This window comes from Hydractinia symbiolongicarpus, chromosome 2 (genome assembly GCF_029227915.1).
Source record: "Hydractinia symbiolongicarpus strain clone_291-10 chromosome 2, HSymV2.1, whole genome shotgun sequence".
NCBI lineage: Eukaryota > Metazoa > Cnidaria > Hydrozoa > Anthoathecata > Hydractiniidae > Hydractinia > Hydractinia symbiolongicarpus.
This window is the reverse complement of record NC_079876.1, coordinates 25,461,878-25,478,377: the sequence shown is the minus strand read 5'-3', so window position 1 is coordinate 25,478,377 and position 16,500 is coordinate 25,461,878. Positions and strand designations below refer to the sequence as shown.

The window sequence follows — 16,500 nt, the reverse complement described above, 5'->3', positions numbered from 1 at the left end:
GCTATCCAAAATGGTTCCACCTAAACTTAATATTGATTACAGGCTAACCTTGAATTAGCACACTTCCTGAAAAATTAATTTGTAATTCATGCCTCCCATTATTTAAACTGCTTGTTTTAGTAAATTCTTCTCCCTTGACCTTTTTCGGCAGCAACATGATTAATTATTATAAAATGAGAATTTGTAAATTTCGTTTGCATTGTTTATCTATTTTTTATTTCAAATATTGCTTGCTTTAAAAGAAAAGTTTGTTCCCATTATTACTTAAAAAAGTTTGTCCGTAAAAGTGGCTATGTTGGCAAAATTTTGTAAGCAAAAAGTGACAGTTGATAAAATTTAGTCTGTAAAATTGGTTAGATATATTTATTAAAAATATATTGGTAAAATTTTGTAAGCAAAAAGTGACAGTTGATAAAATATAGTCTGTAAAAGTGACTGTGTTGGTATAATTTAGCCAGCAGTCAGTGACTAAGCGCCTGCTGATAATGTTTATTGCTCTTTGTTTTAGCCACACTTTTTTAACAAAAAATACATGCAAAGGTATTTAGCAAAATTTTGTTAAAAAATTTAACTGAAAATTTAAATTTAAAAATATCCAACTTTTTAATGCAGTAGAATAGGAAAGATATGCGAAAGAACCAAGGTGGTAAAAACCCCTGCAAAAAAATTGAAAAAGTTTAACAAAAAAACTTCATACCGACTTTTTTATCACTAAAATATTGGAGGGGTTACTTTGCAGGAATTATTTTTCTCCTTATTTTAGCAATTAAAAAAAACTCAAGCCGATGCGATGTAGCCTTCCCTTAATTTTCGTCATTTATAATAACCTCCATTCTCATATCAGTTTTAGCGTATGTTTCTTTTGCGCGTACCAACTATACAAGATTGGTGCATTTTTAGACTCCCTTGAGCAAATTACTTCCAACAACACGATTCGAAAATACGTCAAAATACATGTTTTTATAAGCAAAGAACAAAAGAACTTCAGTCCAGCGTGAAGTGGATAAATAAATAAAAAAGTGTGAAAACAGATTATAACAACATTTCCAAGGTTAATTTTAAAGGAGTTTTCTTAAAATATGTAAAGCTAGACCCTTAAACCTTTTTTCAGCAAGATCCTCTTCAATCTATCACTTGATAGCTTTCTCATTTTGCCAATAGTGAGGGAGTTAGAAGTTCCCTTAGTTTCAAGGTACAAAACGTCATGTTCATACAAAAAATCAAACACTCAATTTGGTCTTCTTTTTCAAACCAGATAGTCAACAAGCCACGATTGATCAACAGTTAAGTCTGAAAAGTACGAAACTTAAAGCCTGAGCGAATATGTTATGCTGCCAACCTCCTTTCCACGATATTTTGCCTTGTTGAAGTTGATACCGGCCACTTGGCCACTCGGTAATAACGGCTCAGGGACCACAAGACCCTGGGGACGAGACTTTTATAAAAAACATATCAATTCACTAAATCTTTACTGGAAATTAAATTTCAATTTGTATTATTGAAATGAGACTCTTTATTTTATAGTACTGCGTTGAAGGTGATCAAAGAAGAAGGAAAAGAGGAAGAATCAAAGCAAGTTCGAGTGTTGAGCATTTTATCTGAGAGGCACAGAAATAATGGAAAAGCGGATGTTTGCAGCGTTTGAAGCAAAGGATTTTGGACAAAAATGATTGGGCGAATAAAAGCTTAATAAAAATTTGGAACTAAAAGAAAAAAAAGATGGGTAAGTATTTTAAAATCCTAAAGTCGAGATTTCAAATACCTGCTAGTTATTGCCTATTTGGTAAAAAAATAGTTTCCGCGAAAATCATAAGTAAAAAATGATTGACACTAATCCTTTTCGTCTGATTCGCTACTGCATATCATATATTACATGAATATCAACTCTAGCAGTTATTTTGTTATGTCTCCTACATAAAAGAACTAGAAAAACGATATAATTTGGAAACGAAATGTCATCAAATTCTTTGCTCGCGAAATTTGCGAAATTTAATTCTCGTGGAATGTTAGGAGGAAAATTAATGCCTTTCAGGTATTTACAAATTTCCGCAAGATACGCACATGAGGCAAAACAAGCAGAACTATAAAGAATTGAGTGTGCATAAGGATGAAAATTACGGTCACAAAGGACAACATTAGTTAATTAGCTTTTATCTTTTTCATGAAATACAAACAGGCACTGATAATAATTTCATTGCCTCTTCTCTTTTCAAGAACAAGTTGCGAGAATTTCATTGTAGGATTTTTTTATTACTTTTCCTTATCCTTCGTTATTTATAATATTTACCCCTGTGTATGCTCGCGCATGTCCATTGATTTCAGTGCAGAATTCAAAATCATAACATTGCGCTACGCCTATAGAAACGCTTCTGTAGTTAACAGTAAAAACGGTAAGAAAATATGGACTTATCCAACTAGCCATAAAAAATCATGCATTACAAACCTCGATACAGTTCAAACTAACCGAGATAAATTATCTATGTGATCCTTTAACTGAACTGTACAGCAAGCTAGCTACAAACCTGGAAAAGATATTTTGGAAAATGTGGCAGGAACTAAAAATTAGGCATAATTTTTTGCTGGGAGGTTGCATGCTTCAATAAAGCAGATGCAGTTGATGCTGAGGGATGGGGTAAAAAGGGGAATAGTATTCTCTGACAATAGCTAATGTTCTTGTCATTAAGAAAATATCATATCTTGAGTCTTTAACTGAAATATCGTTATATATATTTGCCAGAGTGTTCAAACAAAAGCCTAACAACCATAGTCCCTACAAAGATGGCCTAGGAAAAAAATATTTTTAATATGTTGTCAAAAATGGGTGGGATATTTAAAAAATTGAAGAAATGCGTCTTAACTATATCTCTTACCTGACTAACAGCAATATTCTGTAAGCAGAATGTTGTTTGTAACTGGCTGTGTAAAATCAATAAGACTAGTCCTGGTAACAAAAATTCACAGCAAGAGGTCTGCTAGGGAGCAATTTGGAGACAGATTGTCACCTTAACACGACCGACGGACAAAGCGCACATAATAATGTTCCGTGTTGGTTGCAGTCAACCATTTTGTACTTTGTGTGATAGTTCATCATCCTTTCTTGAGTTTAAAGCGTAACACAGCTGTTACACATCACCAACGTTTTTTCCCTTTAATATTAGAGTTATTTTTTGTGGAAAACCTGAAACCGAAAGTATAGAAATTAGAGTGAATTCTAGACAGCTCAAATTTGAAAAGAAAAATCTGACAGGTCGGCTCCAACCATAGTTGGGCCTTACCAGATACTAAATTATTTACCTCCACCAATTCTAAAATTATTTAGGGCCTACAAGATTTGTTACATTTTCAACCTCGTCCTCATGGTCTTGTGGCCCCTGAGCCGTTATAACGGACAGCTTCATCAACAAGGCAAAATGCCCTGGGAACGAGGTTGGTTTCATTTTGACAGCACAAATAAAGAGCATAATGTTGAATGAAGGTTCAAGGGTTCAACAAGAGAATATCTCCCAAGAGAAAAGTGAATCTTTCTGATATGTGAATGAAAACGCTAAAGCAGGTTGGGCGAGAATTCTATGCTTCCTTCGCATCATGTTCTTCAAAATCTTATGAGCTTGCAAAAAAAAAAATTGTTTAAAAGTCATTGTAAAACATTTTCACCCGTGGTATAAGAGGTTCCATATTTAAGTTCAACATTGATCCTGAAATCTTCTTAAAAATACTATTTTCCTTTATTATTTTGGTCAACTCCTGGTAGCATTGTTAACTTAGCTGTACATATGAGATAAGTTGGCTCGGTTAGGCGGGCTGAGAAAAGTCACGCAAGTTTGTTTATATATTTTACAGCGCGCTCCAAAATGAATTTAAGTTACAAAGACTCTTTAACAAAATGGAATCCACAAAAATGCTTCCAAATAATGATTTTATTTTAGACTACAGCGCTAAAAACAACGTTATTCATCTGAAAACAATGTTATTCATCTGGAAGGTTTTCACAAATTAATTTGTTTTTCGTGGATATAATATGATGTCCATCTAGTTTATAAAGTTACATAATTTTATTGGCAAAACAAGTTATTCCTTAGGAAAATATTTGTTTGCAAAAACAAATTTTTTTAAAAAAATAATCCAGCCTGGTTATCTGGACTGGTGTGCTTATACATAAAAAAGTTCCATTCCGCTGAGATATCGGCAAGGATAAATAACATTGTTTTTGGCGTTGTTGTGCAAAATATAAGTATTATTTCTTAGCATTTTTGTGGATTCCAATTTGTGGAAGGATTTTTGCAATTTAAATTCATTTTGGTTCACCTCACATATACATTTAGGAGAATGAATTTAAAGTTTTTTCAGAAGATTTTTTAAACCATGGCGAAAACTCGGCTAAGCGAGGAAGCCCGTTAAACCGGTCCAGCTTGCCTTTATGTGAACAGCCCCTTAAAAAATGCCACATGATCTGTGACAAGAACAGCTTGAAGAGAGCATTACGTGCATGCTATCATGCAACAAGTAAGCAGCAAGAAGTCAATCACATAAATCACGAGTTGTGCAACCGAAAGTGATAACATATTTTAATGTATAAATTTATTAACTAAATATATAAATTAAATCAAAATGATCAACACTGACGATGATTGGTAGCTGAATTTGGTTAGTTGCTACACACACTTGCATTTTTTTGCACTATGCATCAACATAGACCGCGTTTATTTCAGTCTTTTTACGAACTTAGTGGAATGGGTCGAGATTTCTAGCCATATTTTTAGGCGTACGCACTTGGAGTCGTACAAAACAGTAAGACCACATAAATTTAATTACTTATATGGTTGTAGTAACTGAGTATCAAAAATAAAAATTATTTATTTAGTATTTAATTCCCCTTAATTAAGACTAGGCTCTAGTTAGGCTCTATAAATATTTAGGTTTTCCGTTATACTTCCTTTCGAGCTGCGGTAATTTTCTACTTTGGCACGATAGATGTCGCAATCATAATACTTTTAAGTAAAAACTTGTCATCATATGTTATCCTTTAAACCAAATGCAAGGATTACCTCTAGGATTTTCCTGTTTTCTGATTCCAATCAATCCATAGGTATATCCAAATTGATTATATGGTTAATATTAATAATGATTTCTATACACAAGTAGACTTAAAAGAATTACTGGAGAAATAGAATGCTTTATTCGGAATGTATGGAAAGACATACCTTTAACGTAACCATTCTTTTTTTGTCTTTCTACTTTCTATCTTTCTACGCACAAATTTATTGCGCAACAAATAGATGTTTTAAAATAGAATTTTTTATCGTGTTTCATCTTTTTTTCTTTGTGGCTTATCAAAAAGAATTTTATACTTTCGCATAGTGTCGTCATCCCCTAATCCATTAGAGTAAAATGTAGCCTTAATATCTATGTTATCTTTTAAATCAACAGCAGGAATTTTTGTTAGTACTTGAGATTAGAAAAAGAGGAAAATCTTTTGGAATGTAACTTAATATACGCATCATAAAAAGTTTGGATATAGTTAAATTTGTCTCCTACGTTTCATATCTTATTAATTTATTGATATCTCAACCACTAAGCCTAGATATCATCTTCCCAAGTGCTGCAAATATGGTCGATCGAGTGTGGGACCTAATTCCGCGACCTCTCACTTGCTAGACGATTGTTCTACCGACTGGGCTATCGCTCCCATGCTATCTCCCTAACAATCCCATGCTATCTTCCTAGAACATGTAGTATAAGAGGCGACATACTTCGTAGTATGTCGCCTTGCATTGCTGCAAGGATGTATAAGCATCTGGTGAAAGAATAAAAACCCTGTGGAAAAATTTAATAGATAAGTTAGAAATATGGATAAAATCATAAAAGAAAAAAGAATAAACTTTTAAATTATTACAAACATTTACTTGGTGCTTTTAAAACAATTTGCTTTGGGCGAATAAGTGTCGAATAATAGTACAATTAGTAATAAATAATTTGTTGTCATCTAATTAATTTTCTACTTTTGCACGATGTTGAAATCGCCTATTCCTTCAAAGTAAAAACGGTGTGATTATACTCTATGTAATCTTTTAAATCAACAGCAAGGATTTTTGTTATCTGTTGAGATTATAAAAAAAATTAAAAAAGTAGTAGAAAGCAAGGACACAAATTAAATGAATATTTTACAAATTTATTTATTAAACTGTCTTTTGTGTCCAAGGGTTAATACTAAAAAGACACAGACAAAGTCTAAAGGCTGCTAATCCGTAAAACTCCAAATATAATCAGTAGACATATTGGCGGTGTAAATTGTTAAGAGGGAACAGAAACTGTAAAGTAACAAGTGATGCTACAAAGGAAAAAACGTTCGGGGACGACATTCAGCTGTACTAGGTGCACTGCAAAAATTTATGTATTAAATTTTTCGGGTTATTTCTTTTATAGCTTCGGACGAACTCTATTACCTCCAAGTACAAAGCTTGCGGTAATAATAATAGTTACTGCAATGCAATATACCAAATTGTGTTAAAAAGACAACAAATAATCTTGAAAATATGACAAAGCCTTCTTAAAGCACCTTGGGTGGACATATAAATGGATGGATCTTCATCATTTCTATTATTTGCTTTCATGACATTATAATAAAAACACAGTCTGCTAGATCCTTGGCGAATATTTTTTATATTTTTAGATTGGGGGCGAGTACCATATGTAGCTAGAGAAAGGATACTGTAGTTTAGGTTCATCCCAAATGTCTTCTAGGTGCGTGTGTGCTTCTAGGTACGTGTGTGCTTCAAGGTACGTGTGTGCTTCTACGTACGTGTGTGCTTCTAGGTGCATCCGTGCTTTTCCTTCCTTAATTAACTTATCTGTTAAAAATCGCCTACTCTTAGTTTGAGAGATAATTTTTTAAAGATGATGTATTTTTTCTAGGTCCCATGACCTACCGCTAAAGTCAGGTCAAGTAGTTTCACAAAAAACAAGGTCTGAAGATGATTTATTTTTTCTAGGTCCAATGACCTACTGCTAAAACCAGGTCAAGTAGTTTCACAAAAAACAAGGCCTGTGCGTCTGATGAAGCCCTTGTCTCTAGGTCATTCTTTTGCCCACACAACATCCTATCCTATACCCGATACTCTGAATACTCCACCGGAGAGGAAGGACACGCAATCCAAGATTTGTTTTTTTTAATACTTATTTTTTTAAGAATACTATTAAAAAAGACACGTCAGAATGATTTCTTTCAAAGTGTCATATTGACTTCTGCTAGAAATAAGTCGCAAATTAATAAAAGGCCTTGGTTGTGAGACCATTAAACCGTGTTATCTTCCACCAGAGATACGTATAGCATTATTCTCACTTTCTTGGCTGCCACACAAGTCGATTCGCTGGGAGTAGACGGCACCAAATCGGCTGACATTGAAAATGTATCGCAGTGGAGACTCAAACCTGAGACTTTGTGGTTACCAGCCAAATGCGCCACCGCAAAGATACATAAAAAGGGGGGAGTTGTTCAAAAATAGCTAGTAAAGATTACAATCTATAAAAGCAAAATAATGCAAACAAAACGTATGATTAAAAAAACGATGTTACTTTCTTTCAGCACGTGCTCATCGTATTTTCGTAAGTAAGATCGTGCCGAAAAAACTGCGCCAACTTTTAACAATCTGTCGTCAATATCATACGTCAACTCAACATCCGTATAATGTCATTACAACGACTTTTATAACCAACATGTCACTAACCAAAGACGATAGCTCGTTAAGCGTTTAATTATCCGTATTATGTCATTAAGTTATTAAACTTGATTACAATTATTTTGGACAACGGCCATATTTTATGACGTCGGCGATGCGATTACAATTTGTTACATATAATTTCCACTTTTTGTTAAAAGTGCTTTTTATAAGCATAAGTAATTCTTACCACAAACGGCCTATCAGCATCAGAGTATTATTCAAGTAATATCGTTTTACAATTTCTTGAAATAGAATACAACCTTTTGCAAAAACATTATGTTCAGTGTTGTAGCCTAAAATTGTCCAGGGCTGTAGCCTAATATTGTCCAGGGTTGTAGCCTAATATTGACCAGGGTTGTAGCCTAATATTCTCCTGGATTGTAGCCTAATATTGTCCAGGGTTGTAGCCTAATATTGTTTCAGGTTGTAGCCTAAAATTGTCCAGGGCTGTAGCCTAATGTTTCTTGGGGTTGTAGCCTAATATTTTCCAGTGTTGTAGCCTAATATTCTCCTGGATTGTAGCTTAATATTTTCCTGGGTTGTAGTCTGCAACAGAAAGTTACAAGAAAGTTTGTTAAAAAAAACTTAAAAAATGATTAACTTTATGATGAAATTTTCTTTTTCTTTCTGCATTCAGAAAGATTTGACATAAATTGATATGCTATTCAGCGCATTCTGAAGCGTGCGCAACGTATGGTCGCAGCAGTATGCGCCATGTTAGTCAATGGTAAAATGTCACCAACATGGCGGATATTTAATTACGCTTTTATTTGCTTTTACTTTCGACCTATTAACAAGCTGTTAATTGCTTATATACCAAAACCGAAACTTTCTTCCTATTAATTATAATCTCTAATTAATTAAGTTATCAATCCTCGCAATAAATTAATTATGCAATGACGTTTCATCTCCGGCAGTAGCATAACCTTATAAGGAGAATCTCGTATGTCGGTTTTAACGAGGAATAATAAAAGAGTTAACTGGGATTAGGCATTTTTTCGTCAGCAAGGTTGCAGAAATGCCACGTTATGTCAGGTTTTCGTTTTTTTGTATGCAGGTTCAAGATTCACCGCACATTAAATGCAACTTTGCTATCGTACATTCTTAAAGAAAGATATTAAAAAAAGGGATTTAAATAGCTAATAAATAGGAACAGCATAGAAACATCGGCAAGCATGAAATTTTGCTGTGTTTTTTCTCTTTTCTGGAAAAATACAACAACAAACAAAAGATCATTGCAATTTTCATGACCAGTGGACTATTCACTTTGACATAAATAAACAAACTGTTCAATAACAATGCTTACCTAAAGAGTAAAACTGATTTCGTACTGGCAAACACCTCAGTTTATAACCAAATTTTCTAGTTCTACAGATAGGGAAGTATAACGTCGGTTATTTTAGGATCACCGTCATGAACCTTTGCACAAAAGATGCCCGACAAAAAACTGCTTTACTGGTGAGTGTCCGGAACAAGCTGATTCATGTTTCTAAACGTTTGCACTACACGATCTATCTTACGTAGCTCCTTTGTGATCAATAATGTCTTAAAAAATTAAATTATGTCTTCGTAATCCATCGTCAAGGAGCTATGAAAAAGTAGTAGTCAGTATTATCAGATTAGACATGTTAACAGATTACGCTGGCGGGTCATCTTATTATGTTTTGTATCCATGGCAATATGCATACTGAAATTTGCATAGGCGTTTTTATCTACATATTAACGTTAACCATGTTGTTAATTTCAAAGGAACGAAAACTTTTTTTTATCAAAGACATTAACAACGCAAAGTTCTCTCATAATATATGACGCATAATGCGAAATTCACCATGAAAAAAGGACCTTATAAGGCAGACGAATAATGTGGTCCACTTTCGTTTTGCAGTACGACAATGCAGTGAATTTGGATCAAGGGAAGGCGAGCTTTCAGGGTGGATTTAACTGAAGATTGCTTAGCATTGCAAGATGAGTAAAAATTAAAGCCTTTTTTCGAATGTTGTTCCTTTCTACCAACGTTACGTCTACTGGCTAGCCTTAGTAAATGTAACTAGCCTGACCATACAGTAATGTTTTAGTAATAACAAGTTATGGATAGTATTTAATAGAAGTAATAGGTAATTGTGTGGTTTGCGTTGTCACAGTTTCATTCTTGTCGAGATCAATAACTACAGAAACCGCTGCATTTAGTAGGAAAAAAAACTAGCGAGTTTCCCATGCTTTTCCCATGCTTTCTAAAGACCAGTTTAATCAAAATAGGTAGGCTGCATATTAAAAACGTGGAAATTTGCAGTTTTCTTCGCTCATATAAGCACTACTTTTTTGTACAGAATATAGAAGTCAAATGGAACCTTAAGCGTCGGTTTTGTTGGACGGCATTTTTTGCTATAGCACAGAAAGCTCACGAAATTTCTCATTAGCACGCGCGCATTTAGTTAAAAGCTCTAATTTCTTTAAAGTGGGCATGCGCTTACAAAAAAGAATCGTGTCCTTTTAGCGCTTTAGCAAGAAGAGACAAAAAACTAACGCGCTATTTATGGCTCGACACTAGCATACTTGATGCAGTTGATAATATACTATTTAAAAATGTACGTGTTTCCGGAAACGAGGCTATATTTAACTTTAGACGACTTTGAACGTTGATCAGGCCAAAAGGTTAGAAAGAATTTTCGAGGCATATATTATATATGTCGCAATAATGGGAATGGATTCTAACGACCTTCTCACCCCGCGAACAATAATTGCATTCCTAGTAATATGCCCTATACTCTTGTCACAGCCGACGATGTTTTATGATGTGGTCTTGTTCGTGTAGTAATTAATGGCGTCACAAAACTAGTTTGTTGTTGTGAGAAAAAAGAAAACCATATTCTGCAGTTTTTCATTCACTACGTTTATTAAGTTCGAATCTACTTGCCAGGGATTTCTTTTTTTTTTTTCTTTTTTGAATAAAAGAGGAGTTTAAAGAATTATTTTCTTAAGGTTTAAATCTCATATTTAAAAAAACAGAATGACATTGCGTTCTTGTTTGAATTGAATTGGTGCAATTAAGTTAATCAATTGGAATCAACAACTAAATCTGATAGTTTCTTATTCCTGTTGTGCTCTCCAAGCCTGTTGTTGGCAAAAAAATTCCATTGAAGTGAAACAAACTGAATTAGAAAACTTTTGTGAACAATACTCATTCTATCATTCGAAAAGAGGAAAATGGAAACGCTCAGAAGAAGAAAAATTCCAGGTGAGACATAAAAATCAGAAAAAAAAAACGTTTTTTGTCTTAACGCTACAATGATATTAGCTGCGTAAAAATTTAAGGCATAAAGAAAGTGCTGTTGTTTATACACGGATCAAATAGTCAAGTGTCCAAGCCTTATTTGGGGTTTTTCTTATCTTCGCTTCATCATTCATTGAAACTAACGTCAAAAACTCTATCCAGTTCGTTACCAAAATGTAGATTGTACACTCGGTATTGTGCACACACTAAAGAAATCTATTTTCCGATCAAGAGGTTTTTAATATCTGCATAAGAATAACAATCGTATTCTGTGTACCTGCCCGCGAGGAAAAGGTAGTGCTATGAAAACATAAAATGCGGTATATAAAGTACGGCCTATTATATAAAACCTAACTTTCCGTCTGTGAGCCAGACATTGTTGCTGCGAGTAGTAGCAAGCAAATTCCCGTAGCGTGTGGTCTTGTGGTTGTAGAGTTCGTTTCATAATCACAAGATCCGTGGTTTGGTCCACAGCGCTTGTATGCTTTGCAAGTGTCTTCTACACAGCTACGGGTTAATCTATGTCATGCGAGGGAAATTGCACAATGCTGGTGTAAACCTAATGTATGCATTTAGAACACTGGACCCACATTGATAGCAGTGTTTCCAACACTGAAGTTGCTATTCTGTGTAAATATTTGGAATGATAATAATAACCGTGGGTTTTCACGGACTTTCCACGACTAGTCTTCAAAACCATCAAATTTAACTAAAAGTCATCACGCAGAATCTTTCTAGCCAATCTTTAAACTGAGAATCAATAAGAAATAATGCTGATACGTCTTGTAAGTATTGATTTTAAAGACGCAAACTTATCCAATTTTATGCTACATGACATTTGATATTTAGCGGTTTCAAATGTCACCGTCGTGTTACAGTTTAAAACCTTGTAATTAGAGGTAGTATAAATCGGGTGTTGCCTTAAACCAAGAATTCAAATTATAAACGTTTAAACATGCACAGATCTAGTCTTTATTTCCAATAGGTAATATAAGATTTTACATGATACTGTTCCGAATAACTCACCGTTAAGTCACCAAACCTTCCTGACCCACCTATGTAGCAGGTTATGTCTCAAATGTAATGCGATGGAAGCTCGTTTGATTGCCTTAAGTTCTTTGAAAGGTAAACAATATGTAAGCCTGAAATTTGTAAGGACGCAGGAAAAGGCTTGCCAAGATGTGTTGACTAGCTCCATATACAAATTAATAAAGCTTTTAGCGAATAAAAAAACCCTTTAATTTCTCATAAATAGTATTTACATGAAAAAGCTTCACAGTTTTTTTTTCAGAAAATACGAAGACAAACAAAGCATGCATATTGTATATTCTTTCTACGCGTGCGGAATTTTCCTGCAAAACCAGGCGACGTTCCAGTAAGATTTCTGGGTAAAAAGTGCTGATACCTACGCGATTAATCATTTTTTTTGTCATCCTGGCAAAATGAAGATCTTTAAAAAATACAAAGCGTTTACACCCTGTGCTATCCTTATATTTTTATTTTCTCTTGGCGCGAAAGTAAGTCGTCTGTAATGGTAAGTTCAATTAATTAAATGTGTTCACGATAATGTGTATATGCACCGTGGGATCTGAAAGTAAACTTTAAGTTCCGTTTTCAATACATATAATAGTTACCATTGGCTGCAAAAATCTCCTATGATTCTTACTACAGATATCACGCATCGACCGGTGTTGATATAATTAAAAAACATTTACGATGGAGAGCCATCTTTATTATATAATTTTAATTTCACATCAATCAGTTCAGGGAAAATCAATTAAGTAACTAATTGGCAGAGATTTGTTTATAAGACCAAATGACATGTAACTTTAGTTCATATTACAGCCAACATTTAAGAAAGCAACATCAACTGTAAAGATGAGTACCTTTTATAACAAATCAAGTCATCAATCATCATTTGATACCAATCGAGAGAAAAGAATTCGCCCCTTTTTAAATTCTACTGAAGCAGGTAAGATAACTTATTTATTACACTCGCAAATATTTTAAAGTAAAGATAAGGATATTAAAATATGAAACAGTATTTCAACCTCTATTTTGATTTGATTTACCTGCTGGACTCTGTGATCGCCTATTGCCCTGACACGAACGCTAATTACGGTCCTACATTATTTTTGTGTTTGCTTAATCTTCCCATGTTTATTTCTTAGGTGAAACTTTAGTAAAGAATCTCGAGAAGAAAGCACAAAAGTCTTCTCGTTTATTATTGTGGTATTTTTTGCTGGACTTGCTTGGCATGAAGGACACGGAGCATATGATTACATGGACAGACCGGGAAAAGTTAGAGTTTCGACTTGTGAACGCTCACGATGTTTCATACTTGTGGGGTCATTTAAATGGAAAAGAGAATATGACCTACGCAAAGTTTTCCAGGGCTATTCGATATTATTATGGCAAAGGTGTTATTGAGAAGGTAAAAATTTTAAGCTTAGTTTCTTGATATCACGATGTTTTAGCATTGTGCTACGTTTACAGCTAATACGTAAGCAAAGACATAACTTTTCCTTAACGTCATAATGTCAATATGCCTATGAGCTGCGGATGTGGGCAACGTAATTAACTTAATTGAAATCAAAAGCGTGGTAATAAAGACGTCATAATAGCTATAATGGAATAAAATTCCGTATATGACAACTGCACTTACTGAAGTTTTACTTTTAAACACCGTGAAGAAGCGTATTCTAATGATAACAATTTTCTTACTTTGATGACGAAGGAATTTTAACACAGGACAAGGTGCCGTCTACAGTGCAATTTTTGACCTTTTCTAACTTGTCTAGAAAAGATTTATGCCGTTTATTATATATTAAATTTTTTGGATATATTTTTGATAATTTTTTCTTCTACTTTAGATTCCAAATCGTAGATTCTGCTACAGATTCATAAAATCAGTAAAGACGAAATTCGCAATGGCCAAAGTACTGAAGTCAGATGCTAATGATCCAATTAATAGCGGTGAAAGTTGCACGGCTAGTAATAAAAACAAGTTGTTTAATTGGAATGATAAGCTTAACTGTTTTGGAAATACGACATCTAATTTCGTACAAGCATTAACCAACAAGGCAGATACCATGGACTTCCCAACAACTGCACAAGTTAAAGACAATTTAAGTTATTTTCATAAACTTGTAAATCCGCCGCATTGCAAAGGAAATGATGGCAATTTCTCCAAAAATAAAAATGAAAATCTTGCTGCCTATGTAAATAACTTGCTTGATACACCTACCAATGCAGAAAAACGTAGTGAGGTACTTTTAGACAATGCAAGCAGTCAATCGTCATGCAGCGATTTGTCATTTTTAGCAAGTTATAATCAAGTCACAGAAATGGAAAACGATCTGAGTTGTGAGCGTGACATGTTTGTTAATATTCCTGTTGACATTCCATATATGGATGCAAATGACTTGATATATCAATGTGGTGATGTGTTACAACTTCAGAATGAGTCGATGATCTTGCATGATAACCTACAACCGCAGTACAATACGCAGAACAATTCCCTATCACAAGGAGACAAATTTGCTAGTCAAAGCATGGAGGAAGACCAGAGCTTACCTGATTTTACTTGTATGACGCCTACTGAGGAATTAATTTACAGCAATTTTGTTCCTCAAAGCAAATTCTATGCCAGTCCAGTTTCTGAAACAGTCTCAGGAAGTTCAAGTGATTTTTGTCTGGTACAGGACAACAAATGTATTGAAGAAATCCCATATTATGATTCACTTGACGACATAGAAAGTATTAACAATGAGATTAACAAGAGATTTCTAGAATTAAAACAAAAACAAGATGAACTGTTATTAAATGCCCGAGTTGGTGTTCCCACCAATTTTAATTCGTAAATACATAAGTATATTATGTAATTGCAAAGATCAAAGGGTTTTTATATTAAATGTATGTATAAAAAAACATATGTCTAGAAATTGTATATATAAGCATTCGTATACCGAAAGTGTATTTATAAATAACATTTTTTACCTAAGTTTTCTGTAAAGTCAAGCGGAAATGTATAAATTTGTATATTTTTATATTTCATATAGTTAGAGAACACTCTTTATTAAAACTTTGTATTGATTGCATTCGTTTGAATGCATCTCTAGCCTGGATGCCCCACCTGCAAATGTTCACCACTAGTACAAGTGGAATTTGGTCTTCCGAAATAAATTGTTCGAAATCAACACGAAAGTAAAATTGAGCCTCCGCAAAAATTTCTGGGAAGCTGATAAAATAAAAATGCGTATTTTAGCTCAAATTTGTTACGTGATCAATTACAACAGATTGTGAAAATGGCGAAGGGAGTTAAAGAAGAGGCGAACAAAACTTTTTTTGGTAACTTTTAAATCTCAAAATCTATTAAAATAACTACTATATCAGGACAGAAATTACTGTTTCATATTTAAATATCCTTGTCTTTACTTTTAAATATTTGCGAAATCTGATTGGCTAACATTTCCTTTTTTTCGAAAAACAGTGTAATAAAAGAAACAAAACCACTGTAAATAAACGAAATGGTAGAATAGCATCAAACGCCTTTTCAAATTGTATAAAATCGAAAACGTATACAAATGAAAGGAAGGGTCAAAATTAAACGATATGGCACGACTTGCATCGGTATCATGTAACAAAATCGATTCCTTTATTAAAAACGAAAGAATTAACAACACAATCAACGCTACTGGGAGCTAAACCTTGGTTAACCACAGGTAGAAGAGATAAAGATATTGAAAATGTACCATCAAAAGAGTTCCTCCAACATTTATTTACAAAGATAAAAAAGCAGAATGGTTCTGAATACGAACCATCTTCCTTGGCAGTGATACAGACTGCTAGAGAGAGGTACTTGAAAGCGAAAGGCTATCATTTGTCAATTTTAAAAGCCAGGGAGTTTAACTCATCGCATGATGTATTAAAAGGCAGAGCCAGGATGCTATGCAAAAGTGGGATCGGAAAAAGCCTGATAAATCCGGAAGTTTAACGCAGAAGAAAGAAAATGTTATGGGATTGCAGTTAGCTAGGTTTGAACATTATTGCTTTAGACTCACTTTAGTGACACTGTTTGCAAGAGTTAAAAAAGTATTTCTCGATATATAAGGATTCAAGGCAATGTAAGAACCTTTTATCTTTTTTCAAGGAAATGGAAATGTTAAATTAGGGTACTGATTTTTTGGATAGCTGAAAAACATGCTTTGGGAAACTTGTGTCATGATTAGGAGATACTGAAGGCCAACATCAAGTTGAAGGATTTAAAGTTAGAGTTGGCTTGGCACTTCGTAAATGTTGGAATTGCTTAGTCACTCAGGAATAGGTAAGATGTAATTTTGATGTCAAATACTCCAAGACTATTTCAATCTCATATATCCAACACTGCTATCATATTGACAATGCATCTAGTTAGATGCTACATCAGCAACTGCAAACTACATATGGTATTGTCTCGAAGTCATGCTTATTGAACCTTAATTACTTTAATATCACGAAACAACTGACCCA

The 16,500-nt window shown here is 33.9% G+C and overlaps 1 protein-coding gene across 1 annotated transcript; it reads left to right on the top strand.

The window, feature by feature from the left end:
- Window positions 1-6,900: 6,900 nt before the first annotated feature.
- Window positions 6,901-15,067, top strand: LOC130630343 (uncharacterized). Its single transcript, XM_057443810.1, has 4 exons — window positions 6,901-10,953; window positions 12,281-12,961; window positions 13,161-13,423; window positions 13,863-15,067. Exons 2-4 carry the CDS (start codon window positions 12,868-12,870, stop codon window positions 14,850-14,852), a joined length of 1,347 nt encoding a protein of 448 aa, XP_057299793.1. The 5' UTR covers window positions 6,901-10,953; window positions 12,281-12,867; the 3' UTR covers window positions 14,853-15,067.
- The last annotated feature ends 1,433 nt before the right edge of the window (window positions 15,068-16,500 follow it).